Source organism: Canis lupus, chromosome 1 (assembly GCF_011100685.1).
Source record: "Canis lupus familiaris isolate Mischka breed German Shepherd chromosome 1, alternate assembly UU_Cfam_GSD_1.0, whole genome shotgun sequence".
NCBI lineage: Eukaryota > Metazoa > Chordata > Mammalia > Carnivora > Canidae > Canis > Canis lupus.
The window spans coordinates 35,118,618-35,134,700 of record NC_049222.1 but is presented as its reverse complement, the minus strand read 5'-3'; the positions used below and the strand labels follow the sequence as shown (position 1 = coordinate 35,134,700).

The following is a 16,083-nucleotide window of genomic DNA, read 5'->3' as shown; positions in this document are numbered from 1 at the left end:
TGGACTTGTCTATTTCTCTTTTAAAACTAGTACTTTTTTCCTTATATATTTTGAACTTCTATTGTTAGTTGCACACACATTTAAGATTGTTGTCTTTTTGATTAATTAGCTTCTTTTTCTGAGAGAGAGAGAGCGAGCGAGCATGTTCACATGTGGGTGGGGGGGGTGGGGGGGAAAGGGAGAGGGAAAGAGAGAATCCCAAACAGAATCCATGCCCAGTGGAGAGCCCAATGTGGGGCTCGATTTCATGACCCTGACATCATCACCTGAGCCAAAATCAAGAGTTGGATTCTTAACTGATTGAGCCACCAGGTGCCCTGATTAATTAGCTCTTCTACTATTATAACATGTTCTTCTTTCTTCCTGGTAATATTCTTTGTTGGGAAGTTTTTCTGTTATAGCTATTCTAGCTTTCTTATGACTAGCAGTGCCTGGCATATACTTTCAATCTGTTTCTTTTTAATTTGTATCTTTCTTTTTAAAATAAATTTCTTATAGAAAAAATATGATTTGGTGTTGCCTTTTTACTCAGCCAAAATATTCTTGCCTCCTATTAAAAATTTTAGAATATTTATATTTATTGTAATTATTGAATAGTTTGATTTAACTCTAAGATCTTATGATTTATTTTCTATTTGTCTCATTTTTTTGTGTGTGGTTTTTATTCCCTTTTTTCTTGCTTTCCATTGGATTATTCTCTATTAACCTCACTGGGAACTAATTCGTGTACAATAAACTATATTCTCCTAAAATGTACAATTTGATGAGTTTTCATAGTAGCATAGACATATAGAATCAGTACCACAATTAAGAGACAGAACATTTCAATAATTGGGCATTTTTAGCGCTCCATTTTATCTTCACTATTGGTTTATTAGCTATATCTCCCCTTTTTAGTAAAAGGTTTACAAATTGCACCTTCAAATTATGAGCTTACCTTCAAAAATATCATACCAATTTATGAATTATGCAATAATCTTACAAGATTTCCTCCTCTATTCTTTGTGCTATAAGTTTCAGACATTTCCCTTCTGCATATATTTTAAACACCACAGTATATTGTTTTATTTTTGCTTTAAACATCCATTAACTTTTAAAGAGATTATAATAGAAGAAAAACAACTTTTTATTTACCCACAAATTTCTCATATTTAATGTTCTTCATTCTCTATGGATCCAATTCCATCTGCTGTCATTCGTTCTCTGCCTGAAGTGTAATGCTGATGACATTCTTTCAACTTGTTTGTCTGAAAAAAATCTTTATTTTGCTTTAATTTTCAAAATATATTTCCCTGGGTATACAACTTTAGGTTGACAGTTAATTGCTTTCATTACTTTCAAGATGTTATTCCATTTTGGGGGCTTACATAATTTCTGAGAAGAAACCTAGGATCTTATTTCTATTCCTCTCTATATAATGTACCTTTTTTCCAAGAATACTTCAAATATTTTCTTTTATCACTTGTTTTTATTTTTATTTTTTTAATTTTTTTATTTATTTATGATAGTCACACACACACACAGAGAGAGAGAGAGAGAGAGAGAGAGAGGCAGAGACACAGGTAGAGGGAGAAGCAGGCTCCGTGCACCGGGAGCCCGACGTGGGATTCGATCCCGGATCTCCAGGATCGCGCCCTGGGCCAAAGGCAGGCGCCAAACCGCTGCGCCACCCAGGGATCCCTATCACTTGTTTTTAGTAAAATGATTATTTCTCTTGATGTATTTACTCTTTTTGTTTCTATCCTGCATGGTATTTGTTGAGCTTAGATTTGTGGATATATGTTTTTCAATGAATTTGGAAAAATTTCTGTCATTATTTATTCAAATATTTTCTGCCTCCCCCCCTTTCTTTAATTTTTCATAGGGCTTTAATTACATAAATTGTTCTATAGGTCACTGAGGTTATCTTTTTTTTCAGTCTTAATTCCCAGTGCTTCAGTTTGGATAGTTTCTATTGCAATGTCCACATTTGTTGATTCTTTTCCCTCTGTGGCCTCTAATTTCTGTTAATCCTATTCAGTGTGTTTTTCATATATAAAATTTTTCTTTGCATTTTTTTATATCTTTCATTGGTCTTCTGCTCCTGTTAATTTTCCCTCTGCCTTCTTGACATATGGAGCATAATAGTTGTTTTAATGTCCTTGCCTGTTAATTTCATGTCTTTATCAATTCTGGGTCTGTTTCTGTTGATAAACTTTTCTCCTGGTTTAGAGGGTCAAGTTCTTCTGCATCTCAACATGTCTGGAAATTTTTATTGGATGTCAGGCATAATAAATTTTGTCTTGAGTACTGGATTTTTTTCTCTTCCCTAAAGAATATTGTGCTTTATACTGGCAGGTTGTTAAGTTTCTTAGGATCAGTTTAATAATTTTGAAGCTTCTTTTAAAACTTTTAAAGAGTGGGTTTTGAGTAGCTTTTACTCAAAAAATGTGACTACCACTTGACCCTTCGCAATGCCCTGTCTATTCAATGAGGCCTGTGCACTCTGGCTAAGCGGGAACATGAATTATTCCTGGTCTTTTTTTTTTTTTTTTTTAATTTTTATTTATTTATGATAGTCACAGAGAGAGAGATAGAGGGAGAGAGAGAGAGGCAGAGACACAGGCAGAGGGAGAAGCAGGCTCCATGCACCGGGAGCCCGACGTGGGATTCGATCCCGGGTCTCCAGGATCGCGCCCTGGGCCAAAGGCAGGCACCAAACCGCTGCGCCACCCAGGGATCCCTATTCCTGGTCTTATATGAACTCTTGGATTTATCCAATGGATAGCTTCTCAGTAATTGTTCTTTCCCTCAAACTGTAAAGCTTCACCATATTCAAATGAAGGTTAATATTCAGCCAGACTGCATGGAGGGGACTCCACACAGATTTCTGGAGCTCTTTCGCTTCATAACTCCCTTGTGTCCAGTGTTTTGCTCCACAAATTCTAGTCACTTCAGTCTCCCTGAACTCTGGGCTCCTTAACTCAGTGAGGCCACTGGGCTTTGTTTTGGATTCCCCTCCCAGTGTGATGATCTGGAAATTGCCTCTAGGCAGAAAGCCAGGGTGATCATAGGGCACACATGGTTTATTTCCCTTTTTTCAGGGATCATAGTCCTAAGCAGCTCTGTTGACCAGTGTTTGAAAATGAGTGTTCTTATTGTATTTTACCAATCATTTCTAGTTTACAGTTGTGGGGGAGATAATTCCAGACCCTATCACTTCTTCATGGCAGGAAGTAGAAATTCCCCAGATACAATATACTTTCTTTCAGCTTTGCTTATTCTTCCCTGACTGCAGAATAAGCGTTCCAGATTGCTAGGCTCTCTCACAAATGCAAACTCAATTTATTCTGGGGCTTTCCTCCCCTATATCTTCTATCCTTAGTTCTCAGAAACTTTTAGCCCATAATTTCAACTGGACTGTTGAAATCAATATACTGACCCCCTGAATTATAACTTAACTAGTGCCAGGATTATAGTCTCAAACTGAGCCAGGTTAAATGGAAAACTCATTTCTTGGAGGCGCGTTATTGGGGATCTGTTTTTGGAAAACCACTTTGTAATATAAAAAAATTCCAAAATTAATGATGACTGCAATACAAAATTTATATATATAGAAACAGTGGTAAAGGGATGATGAGAGACATTTGTGCTTCCCTGGGTCTGCCAACTAGAGTCCATGGTTCAGGATAAAACTTGCCAAGTGTCTCACCTTTTAAGTTCAGAGGAATGTCTTCTGGAAGCCAGTCCCACACTGAGATTTGCTAACAGAAGGCATCCAGCAGAACCAGTTTCTTAAACCCCACTCCTTTGGTCTTTATAGAATAAAGGACACAGAAGGGGCAAGGATATTAAATCGTTGAAGGAAGGTTCTTGAAGTATTAACAATACCTTCTCCCTCCCTTTTCCTTGTTGGAGAGCCTGGGAGGCAGAGATCAGGGAAGTTTCTATTTGTTCCACCCTCTTGTGTTGAAATCTGTGTTTCCCAAGTTCCCTCCACCCCCACTAAGAACTCTGGGGGTGGGGGTAGTGTTGTGTGCCACTGAGCTGACAGAGCATTTGGTGTTGTTGATGGAGCTGCGGAGAGAGCATGCCCCAGGGCAGCCTGTGTTCCCACCCTTGGCTTGGCAAGGATTGATGAGTGCTTGCCATGAAAGGTAGCTGGGCCTTGCCAGAAGCAAACACTTTTGGGTGGATTAGGTGTTGCTTTGCTAATAGGGGAGAAGAGGACAGGGGAACTATGCAAGGGTGGGCCCTATGGAGCTGCCTAATGAGCTGACAATTTCATCCCCACTCAAACACTTGATTCCAGCCCCTTGGTGTTGGGCTGGGAGACAGGGCAAGGACTCGCCAACTCTGATGTCATTCGCTGTGTAAGCATAGATCATCCTCCCTCTTCTCCAAGCAAAAGGAAGACAGAGGGAGAGAGAGAGGGAGAGAGAGAGAGAGAAAGATGACAGTTTGGATTTCAAACATAGATAAAATTAAATATTAAACCTCAATGAGATGACAAAATAAGACGTCTGGCCTAGGCTGGTGTAGGTTTGAGGACCCAGAACATTTAAGGTTGCTTGAAAATAAATGAATTTCAGTTTTTGCACATATCTATACTGAGACTACTCTATCAAATGTATCAATGGCTTGTGTACGTATGTCAAACCAGAGATAGCATTTTTAAAAAAGCTTTCTTATTGTGCTTGATATTACATACTTGCAAAATTCCTTGAGAGAATTTTACTACATGGACTGATTTGACTGAGGCTTTAAAAGTATATTTTTTTCGATAGAGCTTGGCTGTAAGATGCCTACCTCTCTTCTTGGCAAATCTCCTTATGGCAAGTGTAGGCATTTGTTATAACTCCCAAATCCTTTGAATGGTACTTGAAATTAGGGTCATCTGTCTCAAAAATTTTCATGGCTCAGCTGCTGAGTAGGCATGAAAGTGTCTAAATGTCTTTGAGTGTTTCCATGGGGACCTCTTCAGTCATCTTCAGTACTTTCATTTCAATAAATCAGATGAGTTTGAATGACTTTGACTGGCTTTTCAGCATTAGATAATTGGTTTGGTTTAGTGAGAGACAAGAGTCTTGGTCACTCAATTATTAGAGAGTCAGAATTAGAGAGTTTTGGATATTTACCTTGTGGCTATTACTCTGTGTGTGTGTTTTAGCAAAATGCAAAATAGCCCATATAAATATGTAAAAGTGCTTAATAATAAATGTATTAGTTTTCTATTGCTGTTGTAAAAATATTACCACAAATTTAGTGGCACATTTATTACCTAATAGCTCTGGAGGTCAGACATCCTCATGTCAAGCATGTCAATTCCTTTTGAGGCTCCTGGGAGATAATCCATTTCCTTGCCTGTTCAAGTTTCTGCAACCTCTGCCCTTCCTCACTCCAGCTGCTGCTACCATGGTCACATTTCTTCCTCTCACTGTGATCTCTCCCTATCTCTTATAAGGGCGCTTGTAATTATATTGGGGACACTGGATAATCCAGGGTAATCTCCACATCTCAAAATCCGTAATCACACCTCAGAGTCCCTTTTGCCATGAAAGGTAAATATTCAAAGGCTCTAGTGATTTGGATGTGGGCATATTTTGGGGCCACTACTGCCACATTATATTAACTAAAAAAAAGCAAGAAAGTATGGTCTCATATTCCCCTAAGACTTCAACAGTTAGTTTCTGATTGTAATTTCCTGTTTCTCTATTGCCTTCATTTCCTTGATACATCTTTTCCTCAACTTCATTGAAATTGCCAATTTCTGGACCCATTTATTGTTTCCCAATGTCAGTCTCCTATCTTTCCTCTTCTGTTCCTTCTAGACCCCATGATTCATCCTTCCAATTACTCTTGCCAATACCCTGACTCTCACCTGCTTATCCTTTTGTGGCACCTATATTTCTAAGCCAAATTTTCAACTTCTTTACTCTGCCCGGCCTGTTGAGTTTTCCTGGGGAAAATCCCACCCTGGGCTTTGTTATTATCAGGGTAAATTTGTGATTTTCAACCCTCTACAGAGCCCTCAGTGTGGGCTAGAAAGCTTCCTACGTTTTCAAAGTCTATACCGCTCAGAGTAAATCACAAGCTTCAAGCCCATCCTCTCTGCTCTCTCTCTCTCTTCAGGCAATTCTTTTAGGGAAAAATTGCAGCTATCAAGGCCATCAAAAAGACATCTATGAACTTTGTCTGGCAAACACACTTCCTTTTTTTTTTTTTTTTTAAGATTTTACTTGTTTATTCATGAGAGAGAGAGAGAGAAAGAGAGAGAGAGAGAGGGGCAGAGCCACAGGCAGAGGGATAAGCAGTCGATCTCCAGGATCATGCCCTGGGACGAAGGCAGGTGCTAAACTGCTGAGCCACCCAGGAATCCCTCTGGCAAACACACTTTCAAGGACGTTTGTCTCTTTCCCCTGCTTTCCTGTGACAGTTGGGGAAATGTTCCCTCTTAAGGCTAACCCGAATAATCGCAAACCAATATCCATGTTGTTCACAATCCCCATGGAACCTGTCTGTGTTCTACTGTGTAAGTATTATTTGTGAAGTAATCATCTGTAAATACTATCTCTACTGCTTTATCATTCACTTATGCCAATAACTCCTCGATTCTTTGGAATCTAGATTCTGCCCCTACAAATTCATTGAAATAGCCCTTGATTTACATATAAAAAATCCAAGGTTAAGTTCATCATCAAACCATATCTCAGTCTAGTCTCTTTCTTTTTCTTTCTTTCTTTTTCTTTCTTTCTTTCTTTCTTTCTTTCTTTCTTTCTTTCTTTCTTTTCTTTCTTTCTTTCTTTCTTTCTTTCTTTTTTTTATTCATGAGACACAGAGAGAGAGAGAGAGAGAGAGAGGCAGAGACATAGCAGAGGGAAAAGCAGGTTCCATGCAGGGAGCTCAATGTGGCACTCAATCCCGGGACTCTGGGATCACAACCTTAGCCAAAGGCAGATGCTTAACTGCTAAGCCACCCAGGTGTCCCCCAGGTTTCTTATTAAATGATGCTATCATTGTCTTACATAATTTCCTCTCAATAACTTCATGGTATATTAGCTACCAGACCATAGATTCAATTTCTTAATATATATATACATTATATTCCATTTCCTCATACATATTTTAGAATTGACCCTTAAAAATGTTGAGATTAGGGATGCTGACCCCTCACACAGTGAAAAATCCATGTATAACTTTTGACTCCCCCAAAATTTCATTATTAATAGACTACTCTTGACTGGAAGCCTAAAAACATAAACAGTGAATTAACACATATTTTCTATGTTGCATGTATTATATACTGTATCCTTATAATAAATTAAACTAGAGAAAAGAAAATGCTCCAAGAAAATCATAAGGAAGAGAAAATACATTTATAGTACAGGATTGTATTTATTATTGTCCATCTAAGTAGACCCATGTACTTCAAACCCAGGTTGTTCAAGTGTCAGCTGTATATAATATTCAGTTTCCTAATATATGTTTTTATATAATATATATGTACTTAATGCAAAAATACTGATTCGAAGGGGGCACATGCACTCTAATAGCAGCATTATCAACAATAGCCAAATTATGGAAAAAACCCAAATGCCCACTGACTAATGAATGGATAAAGAAAATGTGGTATATAAATAAAGTGGAATATTAGCCACCAGAAAGAGTGAAATCCTGCCATTTGTAACAATATGGATGGAGCTAGAGTGTATTATGCTAAGTGAAATAAGACAGTCAGACAAATACCATATTTCATTCATCCATATGTGGAATTTAAGAAACAAAACAGATAAACATAGGGGAAGGGAAATAAAGAGAGGGAAGCAAACCATAAGACACTCTTTTTTTATTTTTTATTTTTATTTTTTATTTATTTATGATAGTCACAGAGAGAGAGAGAGAGAGAGGCAGAGACATAGGCAGAGGGAGAAGCAGGCTCCATGCACCGGGAGCCCGATGTGGGAGTCAATCCCGGGTCTCCAGGATCGCGCCCTGGGCCAAAGGCAGGAGCCAAACCGCTGCACCACCCAGGGATCCCCAAGACACTCTTAACTATAAGGAACAAACTGAGGGTTGATGGAGGGAGGTTAGTGGGAGGTCGGTGGGGTGGGAGGTGTGTGGGAGATGTGCTAAATGGGTGGATGGGTATTAAGGAGGGCACTTGTTATGATGAGTACTGGGTGTTGTATATAAGTGATAAATCACTAAATTCTACTCTCCCCAAAATATTACACTATATGTTAACTAACTAGTATTTAAATAAATATTTGAAGGAAAATAAAATATATGTACTTTTTTCCATATGTGTATTATAGGATAAGATATTCATCTGTATTTTCTTATATTTCTTTTATACTTTTTCTTACATTTCATCATGTAATCTATCTGAAATTGTGTGTGTGTTCTGTGTGTATGTGTTTCAAGAGAGGACTGCAGCCTTTTCTTGTTTACCAATTTGTTATTAATTCACTGCAGTCACTCATTTAATCCTTTATTATGCTCTTACTGATCTGAAATGCCATTTTATTATTTGCTAAATTTATATATATAAATTAAGGCCAGAATTCTGGGCATCCTTTTTATTTTGTTCATTTTTCTTTCCATCCTTGAGCATACCGCATTATTTTAGTTATTACACTTTTATATATGTTTTAATGATGTGAGTATGCATTAATTATCTGTTCTTCAAGATTTTTCAGTTGTTTTTACTTGTTTTTTCTTCTGTTAAGCTTTAAAAAGTCTGCAATTTTAGAATGGAGTTATACGGTACCTATAATTCATTTGGAGGAAGAAATGACATCTTTAAGAAAGGAATTTTCTTTTCCAGAATTTAGTTATCTTTCCATTTTATTTGTCTTTTTAAAAAATCCCTCAAGAGAAAAATATACATGATTTGGTAATGAAAATTTATTATTTTGGTATAATATTAGATTTATAGTGCTAGTATTTTATCTATGATAAATAAAATGTGGTGCTCTTTTGGCTTTCTTTTGAGGGGTATATTAAGTAAAATAAGTTGAGAAGCTTTTCATTGTTCTGCCTCTTTGGTACAATTTCTTTTCATTAATTCACATTATTTAATTATTAATTTTCATGTTCCAGAAGTGGAGCTAGAAGCACATTCTCCCCACCTCCCTGCCCTGAGATTATGGATGGTAGATTGGTCTTTACATAGGTACACAGAGAAGAGAATAAAGTATGAACATCCGTTTGAGAACTGGTGGGAGAAGGTGTAAGGTTGCAAGCCAGACAGAGAAGTCAATGGTAACTTATTCCTAATCACTTGGTGATTACATGGCAGTCAGTCAGTAGACTCATTCCAATGGATTCTGCTCCAGGGCAAGCAGAGTTTCTGGGATGGGTCAGTGGGTGCATTAGCTGGGTAGGTGTGTCTTGGTGCATTCCATGCACCTGCTGAGACAGCCCTGGACATCCTGTAGGATGTGGTGCTGGGGTTCAGGGCCTGGAGTTCCTAAAGCAAAAATGATCCATCGTGAGAAAACTAAGCCAAACCCCAAATCTGATCACATAATTGTATTTCAAACAGGGCAGTGATGTAGATATCCAGACTGCTGTGATGGGCATAAGTGAAATCAGCTTTATATCCAAAGACCACTGGCATTAACTTCTTTGGGTGTCACTTTGGTGGCTTAAATAGTAAAGTGTTATTTGCTAGAGGAGAGAGGTCCCAGAGGAATTGGGGAGTTCTAAAAAAAATTCCACTCCTTCAGATTTACTTTCCTGAGAGTCATGTGGAGAAATGGCTTCCTTCTAAATGGTGGCTTTTCCTTAAAACATTCACTTTTCTTTTCCATTAATAATATCAATTATGTATCAATTTCTTTTCCATTAATAATATCAATAATATCAATTATGTTATAAAACTTTAACATAAAACTTTTTCTTTTTTTTCTTTTTTTTTTTTTTTTTTTTTTTATTTTTTTTATTTTTTTTTTTTTTTTAAACTTTTTCACTCCAGGTCAAAATATAACTTATTCTCAAAGACCTCAGAAAAATAACGATAACAATGTCATGGACATCTATATCTTATTTCTTACCTTAAAAGGGAATTCTTTTGGTGTTTGAGATGACTGTTCCTTCTCATGATATGAGGTATCTTTATATTTTTAATGTTATTATCAGAAATAACTGTTAAAATTTCTCAGATGCCTTGGAGCAACTATGGAGAGAATCATATGAACTTTTTCTTTTGTGCATTACAGTGGTCCCCAACTTACCTGAGTGTTCACTATTCATAATCTCGCTTTCCGTGGTTTCACTTACCTACAGTCAACTGTGGTCTGGAAGCAGATGATCCTTCTTCTGACACAATGTCAGAGGGTCAATGGTCGCCTAACACTATGTTGCAGTGCCTGTGTCCTTCATCTCACTTCATGTCAACTGTAAGCATTTTATCATCTCACATCATCCATCATGAGAAGGGTGAGTACAGTACAATAAGATATTTTGAGATAGACCACATTCACAGAAATTTTATTACAGTCTATTGTTAGAATTGTCTTATTTTATTATTATTGCTGTTAATCTTTTGTGCCTAACTTAAAAATTATACTTTATCATAGGCATATGTGCATAGAAAAAAACAGTAAGTATATGGTTCTGTGCTATCTAGGGTTTCAGGCATCCACTGGGGTCCTGGAATATGTTCCCTGCAGATAAGTGGGGATGATTTGAAACAATGTTTTTGAATAAAAATCCTACTATTAAGCATCCTTAAATTTTTAGAATAAATGTTATTGTTTTAAAAAATTATTTATGTAGTATTGGATTTATAGTGTTAATACCTTAGTTAAAGCAAAGGAAATTTTTATTTTTATTTTTTTGCTACATTGGCTTTGTTTAGAGAGTTATATTAACTTTGATAAATAATTTGGGAAATGTTTCATCATTTCTGTAATCTTGGAACAGTTTAAATAACATGAGGGTTGTTACTTGAACGTTTTCAAGGACTTGCTCATAAAACACTCTGGACCCAAATCCTTTTTTGGAGATAGTTATTTGAACATTAAAAAAAGTCTTCCATGAATATCAGTCTATTACAGTTTTCCAATTCTTATTGAATCCATTTACTTGAAAATTGCACATTTCATTGGTTTCTAAGAATTTGTTGCCATAGAGCTATAATGTTTATTTTTATAATTAAATAATTTGTTTCACATCTATGCTTATATTGCCAAGTATTTGTTTCTCTTTCTCTTGTTTGCATATTTTAATGTTATTTGTATAGATGAGATACTGTGTTTATTAATCAATTCACTTGTACATCAATTCCACTGTTATTTTCCTGCTGTTTTAATTTCTGCTTTTATTTTGGTTAGCTTTTTCCTTTTTCTAAGATTTATTTTAATGTATTTTCTACTACATGTTCTGCATTAGTATTATTTTAAAATAATTATGGTCAAAGACGTCAAAAATTAGCTTTTTAAAAAATTAATCTATAATTTATCAAAAAGAGATACATTTTTAAAATCAGAAAATAATTAAGAACTAAGTTTAGTAAGCCCATTTTCAACAGGTAATAGAAACAAAATAAAAAAGGAGACACCAATGTTAGATACACCATGCAGATAATCACATTGGGATTGCTTGGTCTTTATTAAAGTTTCAGTTTGCATATAGGAAAAGTTCCACAAGATTAAGTCATGAGATCTAAATACACTCAGGATTCTGACTAAATTGATGTAATTATTACTAACATTGCCTGTTTGAGGCAATTGTGACATTATTGCAATAGGGAACATCCATCACATTTCCTTCAGACTTGCCCTGCGGCTCAGGTTCGTTATCCCAGCCTCCAGCAGGACTCAGTACTCAAATGCATTGCTCTACCCCTGCCCATTTGATTTTCACATATTTCTCAACAAGAAACACAATACAGTTTTATTCTTCCTCAATTAAATGGAATTGCAAAATTCCATTTAATTGCAAAAATTAAAAATTCAATGACCAATTTTAGTTTTAAAAACTAGAAGAGGGGGAAAAAGGATGTTATTTATAAATAATGAATTTGGAAAGAATCCTTTAAAACATAAAGAAGGTTATTTGGGATATAACTGTATTCTATTCTTATACATATTTCTCTATCAAGGTGCCCCAATCCCCTCTGGGGCAGGGAGGCAGAGGTGAATTCCATTGCTCTCTTGGATGCTTCCTCTCCTGCACTGCCAATGCCCAGGGGGTAACCAGTCTTCAATGGTGGCTCAATCCAGCTCTTTCATTTAGACTTAGATCTCATTCCAATTTAGGCTTCTCTTTTTCTTCTTCCATACCTAGAAATTCAGGCAGAGTACTTCATTTTAACATCAGATCAAACTGTGAGCAGGTTTGCCAAGGCTGTTCAAAAAACCCTCTCCTTTCCCCATATCTCTTCCCCATTCACTCCTTTTCTCTTAGCTTAGAAGGAAAATCATTCACAACTTTCTCTGGAAACTTCCTCAGTGGCCTCTGTCTCTTCCCCCCTCCCCCCCCGGCTCAATCAGGACATATCCAGGTCTTATGGCTTCTGGGAGTGATGAGTGCAAGTTGGTTCTAGACTCATTGAGTTTGCACAGAAACCCCAACCAGACTGCTTTGTAACCAGTTTCCAATAACAGGAGGTGTGCAGCTGATGAGTCTCAAACAGACCTCATTTATTTTTATTTTAGTTGTGTTTCTTCTCAAGGCAAGGATTCTGGATTTTCAAAAGTCAAGAATTAAAAAAAAAAAAAAAACTCATAGAGGGCTTATTAGGCACAAGAACGATTATTTCCATAATTTTGTGTACTTAAACTCAAGTTCTCTTTCTATTCAACTCAGTTCTGGTAGAACTGTTTTACCTCCTGAGAGACTCATATGTCCTGGACCAGTAAGAGCTCTGTCTGTTGTCTGTAGTGAATAGTTAATTAATGATGTTGCATTTTCCTGGAGATGAAAACGTTGAAGTCATTCTCATGAATTAGTTAAATCTGGTAAATGCTCCCCAGTTCTCCTTTCTTTTTCTTCTTGCTAAATATTCTTCTTCTGAAACAAAATTCTCAGAGACTCTTGCTGGAATAAAAGAACCCCCAAATACTGCTTTGCAGGTTTTGTTGGTATTCTCTTATAAGTTATAAGCTCTCTGAAGGCAGAGCCCTTAACTGTTTTGTTTCTGATAATATCCCTAGCACCTAACACAGTGTTGACTCAGAGTTCGAGCTCAATTAGAATTTACCAAATCAATTAATAAACAACAAATATAGGGAAAGCCTCAAAAGGCTATGCTAGTGGGAAAACAGAATAAAATATGGAACTTCACCATATAAAAAAAATTAAAGCCTAATTCCAGAGGTCATTGTTATAGGCTTACATTGGCAAGGACTCTCCTTTCCTCCAGCTCCCAGCATTTGTTTTGTGGGGTCAGGGTGGTGGTGTTGGAAAGCGGGTAACACGCTCTGAACAGGTGTCCTTAGACAGTCTTTCAGGTTTGGTTTTCATGACTAAGGAACTGGCAGATCTGTAACTCTTTTTCCAAAGTACTTCTCAGAAATCATATTAAGGAAAACTTCAGATTGAGAAGTAAGGACATGTGAGGGGAGGAGGAATTGGGTTTAGGGCGAGAAGGCCAGGAGATGCCTTAGTTGTTGGTAACCAAGGCAAAGGCAGAAAAACACAGCAGGGATTCTGTTCAAATAGCACACATGACTTGGGTCCCAACTTTGTCCCATGCTCCCTCTCTTGCGAAGAAGCTCTCAGGAACTAATAACTGTTTGCTTTTCTTTAAAGTCTGTTTCTTCCTAAGTGTTCTCCTGCAGATGGGTTGACTTGGCAGCAATAGTGGAATCTTCAAAAGCGGGGGTGGAGAACAGGGGGTGTTCATTGACCCAGACAGGAAAAATGGCTCCCCACCTACTTTAGTTTGGCAGCTTTGAGGTAGAGGGAAAAAATTAGACAGCTGTAAATAATATTTGGAAGAACCAGAGGTATAATTTCCACACAAATAGCAAAAAGAAACCTGTCACAAAGCTGAGGCAGGATGTGCTTTTGGGAACATAGAGGAAGAGTTGGTTGACCCTAAGGTAGTTAGTCACATGTGATTCCCCCAGGCTAGGAGTAGGGCTCAACCAGAGGGCAGCACTGGAACACTGTAGGCCTGGGTGCCTGTGTGGAACATGACTTCATGGGCAGCTGGGGGAGAAGGTTCTGTCATACAGGCCTGGATCCAAACTTCTTTCTCTTTTGCTTGATTTCTCTGTCCTCAACCCAACCTTTCAGTTTTGGACACTTTCATTTTTGATTGTTTAAAGTTTTACTTTAATAAGATTGGTCACCCCAGTTAGACACACTGGAGTTGGAATAAATTCTTAGCATAAGTACAGAAATACTTTAGACGTTATAGGTTGAATTATGTGACACACATCCCCCTCGAATTCATATGTTCATATGAAGTCCTAACTTCAGAACTTCAGAATGTAGGAGAAGGCCAAGGGTGTGGCTGGACAACCATTTGCTAAAGAGATTAGGCATGTCATTCAGGGATCCAAATTAACCATTTCAGCAGAAGTCAGGAAAGATCTGTGGGAGACCTTCTTGTCTGACGATTTGGGTTGCTATGAATTGCATGGGAAGCCATTAAGGTTTTTTGAGAATTTTGTACCAGCAGAAACACTGGACTAAAAGGGACAGAGACAGCATGAAATGAAAGAAGAACTCCTAAGGTGGTTCAGGGGCTACCCACTTCCAGAGGCTAAGGCTGCCACCCAGGGGCAGGGCCACACCCCCCTTCTGGTGATACAGAGGTTGGAGCATTCAGTCAAAGAGGATCATTCTCAAGCCTTTACATCTAATAGAATTTGCCCTGCTACATTTCAAACTTGGTTGAGAATTGTGGGCCCCTTTTCAAACCCTGCAATTTTTCCTTTTTGGAAAGGGTATGTGTATTCTATGTCTGTCCTACCCTTGTGTTTTAGAAGCAGAAAACTTTCTGTCTGGCTTTACAGGATCACAACAGGAAAGCAATGGTGCTTCAAGATGAATCATACCCCAAGTATTAGCCATACCAGATTTAGATGATATTTAAGATGAGTTTTTTGACCTAAGAATTGATGCTGGAAAGACTTTTGGGGCTGTTGGGAATGTATTCTGCATGAAAGAAGGACATGAATTTTGGGAGCAGAAAGCAGAGTGTTATGGGTGGAACTGTGTCTCTCCATATCTAATCACCAGTACTTCAGAATGTAACTATATTTGAGGAGAGGGTCTTTACCAAGTTAAAATGAAGTTATCAGGGTGGACCATAATCAAATATGACTGTTGTCTTTATGAAAAGGGGATATTTGGAGACAGCCTTACACATAGGGACAAAAGTCATGTGACTATGAAGATGGTCATCTACAAGTCAAGGAGAGAGGCCTGGAACAGATCTGTCCCTCCCAGTACTCAGAAGGATTGGTTCCAGAACCATGAGACATTACATTTCTATTGTTTAAGCCTCCCCGACTATGGTCCTTGGCTGTAGCAGCCCTAACAAACCAATACAACAGTCACAAAGCCACCTTGAGTTAATTTCCTTTAAAAAGAGCAAATGCCTAACTATTCATTTAACCTATTTTAAGGGCTTTGTGTTCATAGTTCGTATCAGATTGGTCTGTTTTCTTATTTTATAAACCAGGTTCATGGATCTTAGTGAAGTTTCTAATCTCTCATGTGCCTTGGTTTTCAATGGTGACAACCTGATGGCTTACTAGAAGTAACATTGGATTGAACATTACCCAGAGGTGTTGGCTCTGCAACTACCGATTTTGGTGCGTCACATAGGGTTTCTGGGCTCAGCCGCTGCATAGTAAAAAGGAAAGGTCAGCTTAGGTGGTTTCTAATATCCTTTTCAATTTTAAGATTCTGTAATAATATGATTTTATCTCAAAGTTGAAGTCATTATAACCTAACCAAGTGAAGGAAGTGAAGCCACTAAAAATCATTATGGATACAAGGAAGGGTGCTCAGTGTGGTATCCCTGTTTCATGGGGGATTTTGTTTGGGGTGCAGTGAATGCACCCAGAATAGTAATACTGTACTTGACTGTATTCAATTCACTGCAACACATTGCAACACACACACAGCACACACTGC

General features: G+C 37.5%; 1 protein-coding gene across 6 annotated transcripts in view; it reads right to left on the bottom strand.

Annotated features, from left to right (window-relative positions):
* Positions 1–11,550: 11,550 nt before the first annotated feature.
* The window catches only part of AIG1 (androgen induced 1), a 240,667-nt gene continuing 236,134 nt past the window's right edge, over positions 11,551–16,083 (bottom strand). For 4 of the 6 annotated variants that reach the window (XM_038526208.1, XM_038526213.1, XM_038526212.1 and 1 more), the window contains one exon: positions 11,551–12,269. In XM_038526208.1, coding sequence (XP_038382136.1) covers positions 12,232–12,269 — 38 coding nt within the window. In that variant the 3' untranslated portion in view covers positions 11,551–12,231. Of the gene's footprint in view, positions 12,270–15,725; positions 15,790–16,083 lie in introns of all 6 variants that reach the window. The other 2 variants (XR_005353601.1, XM_038526210.1) reach the window with 1 other exon arrangement.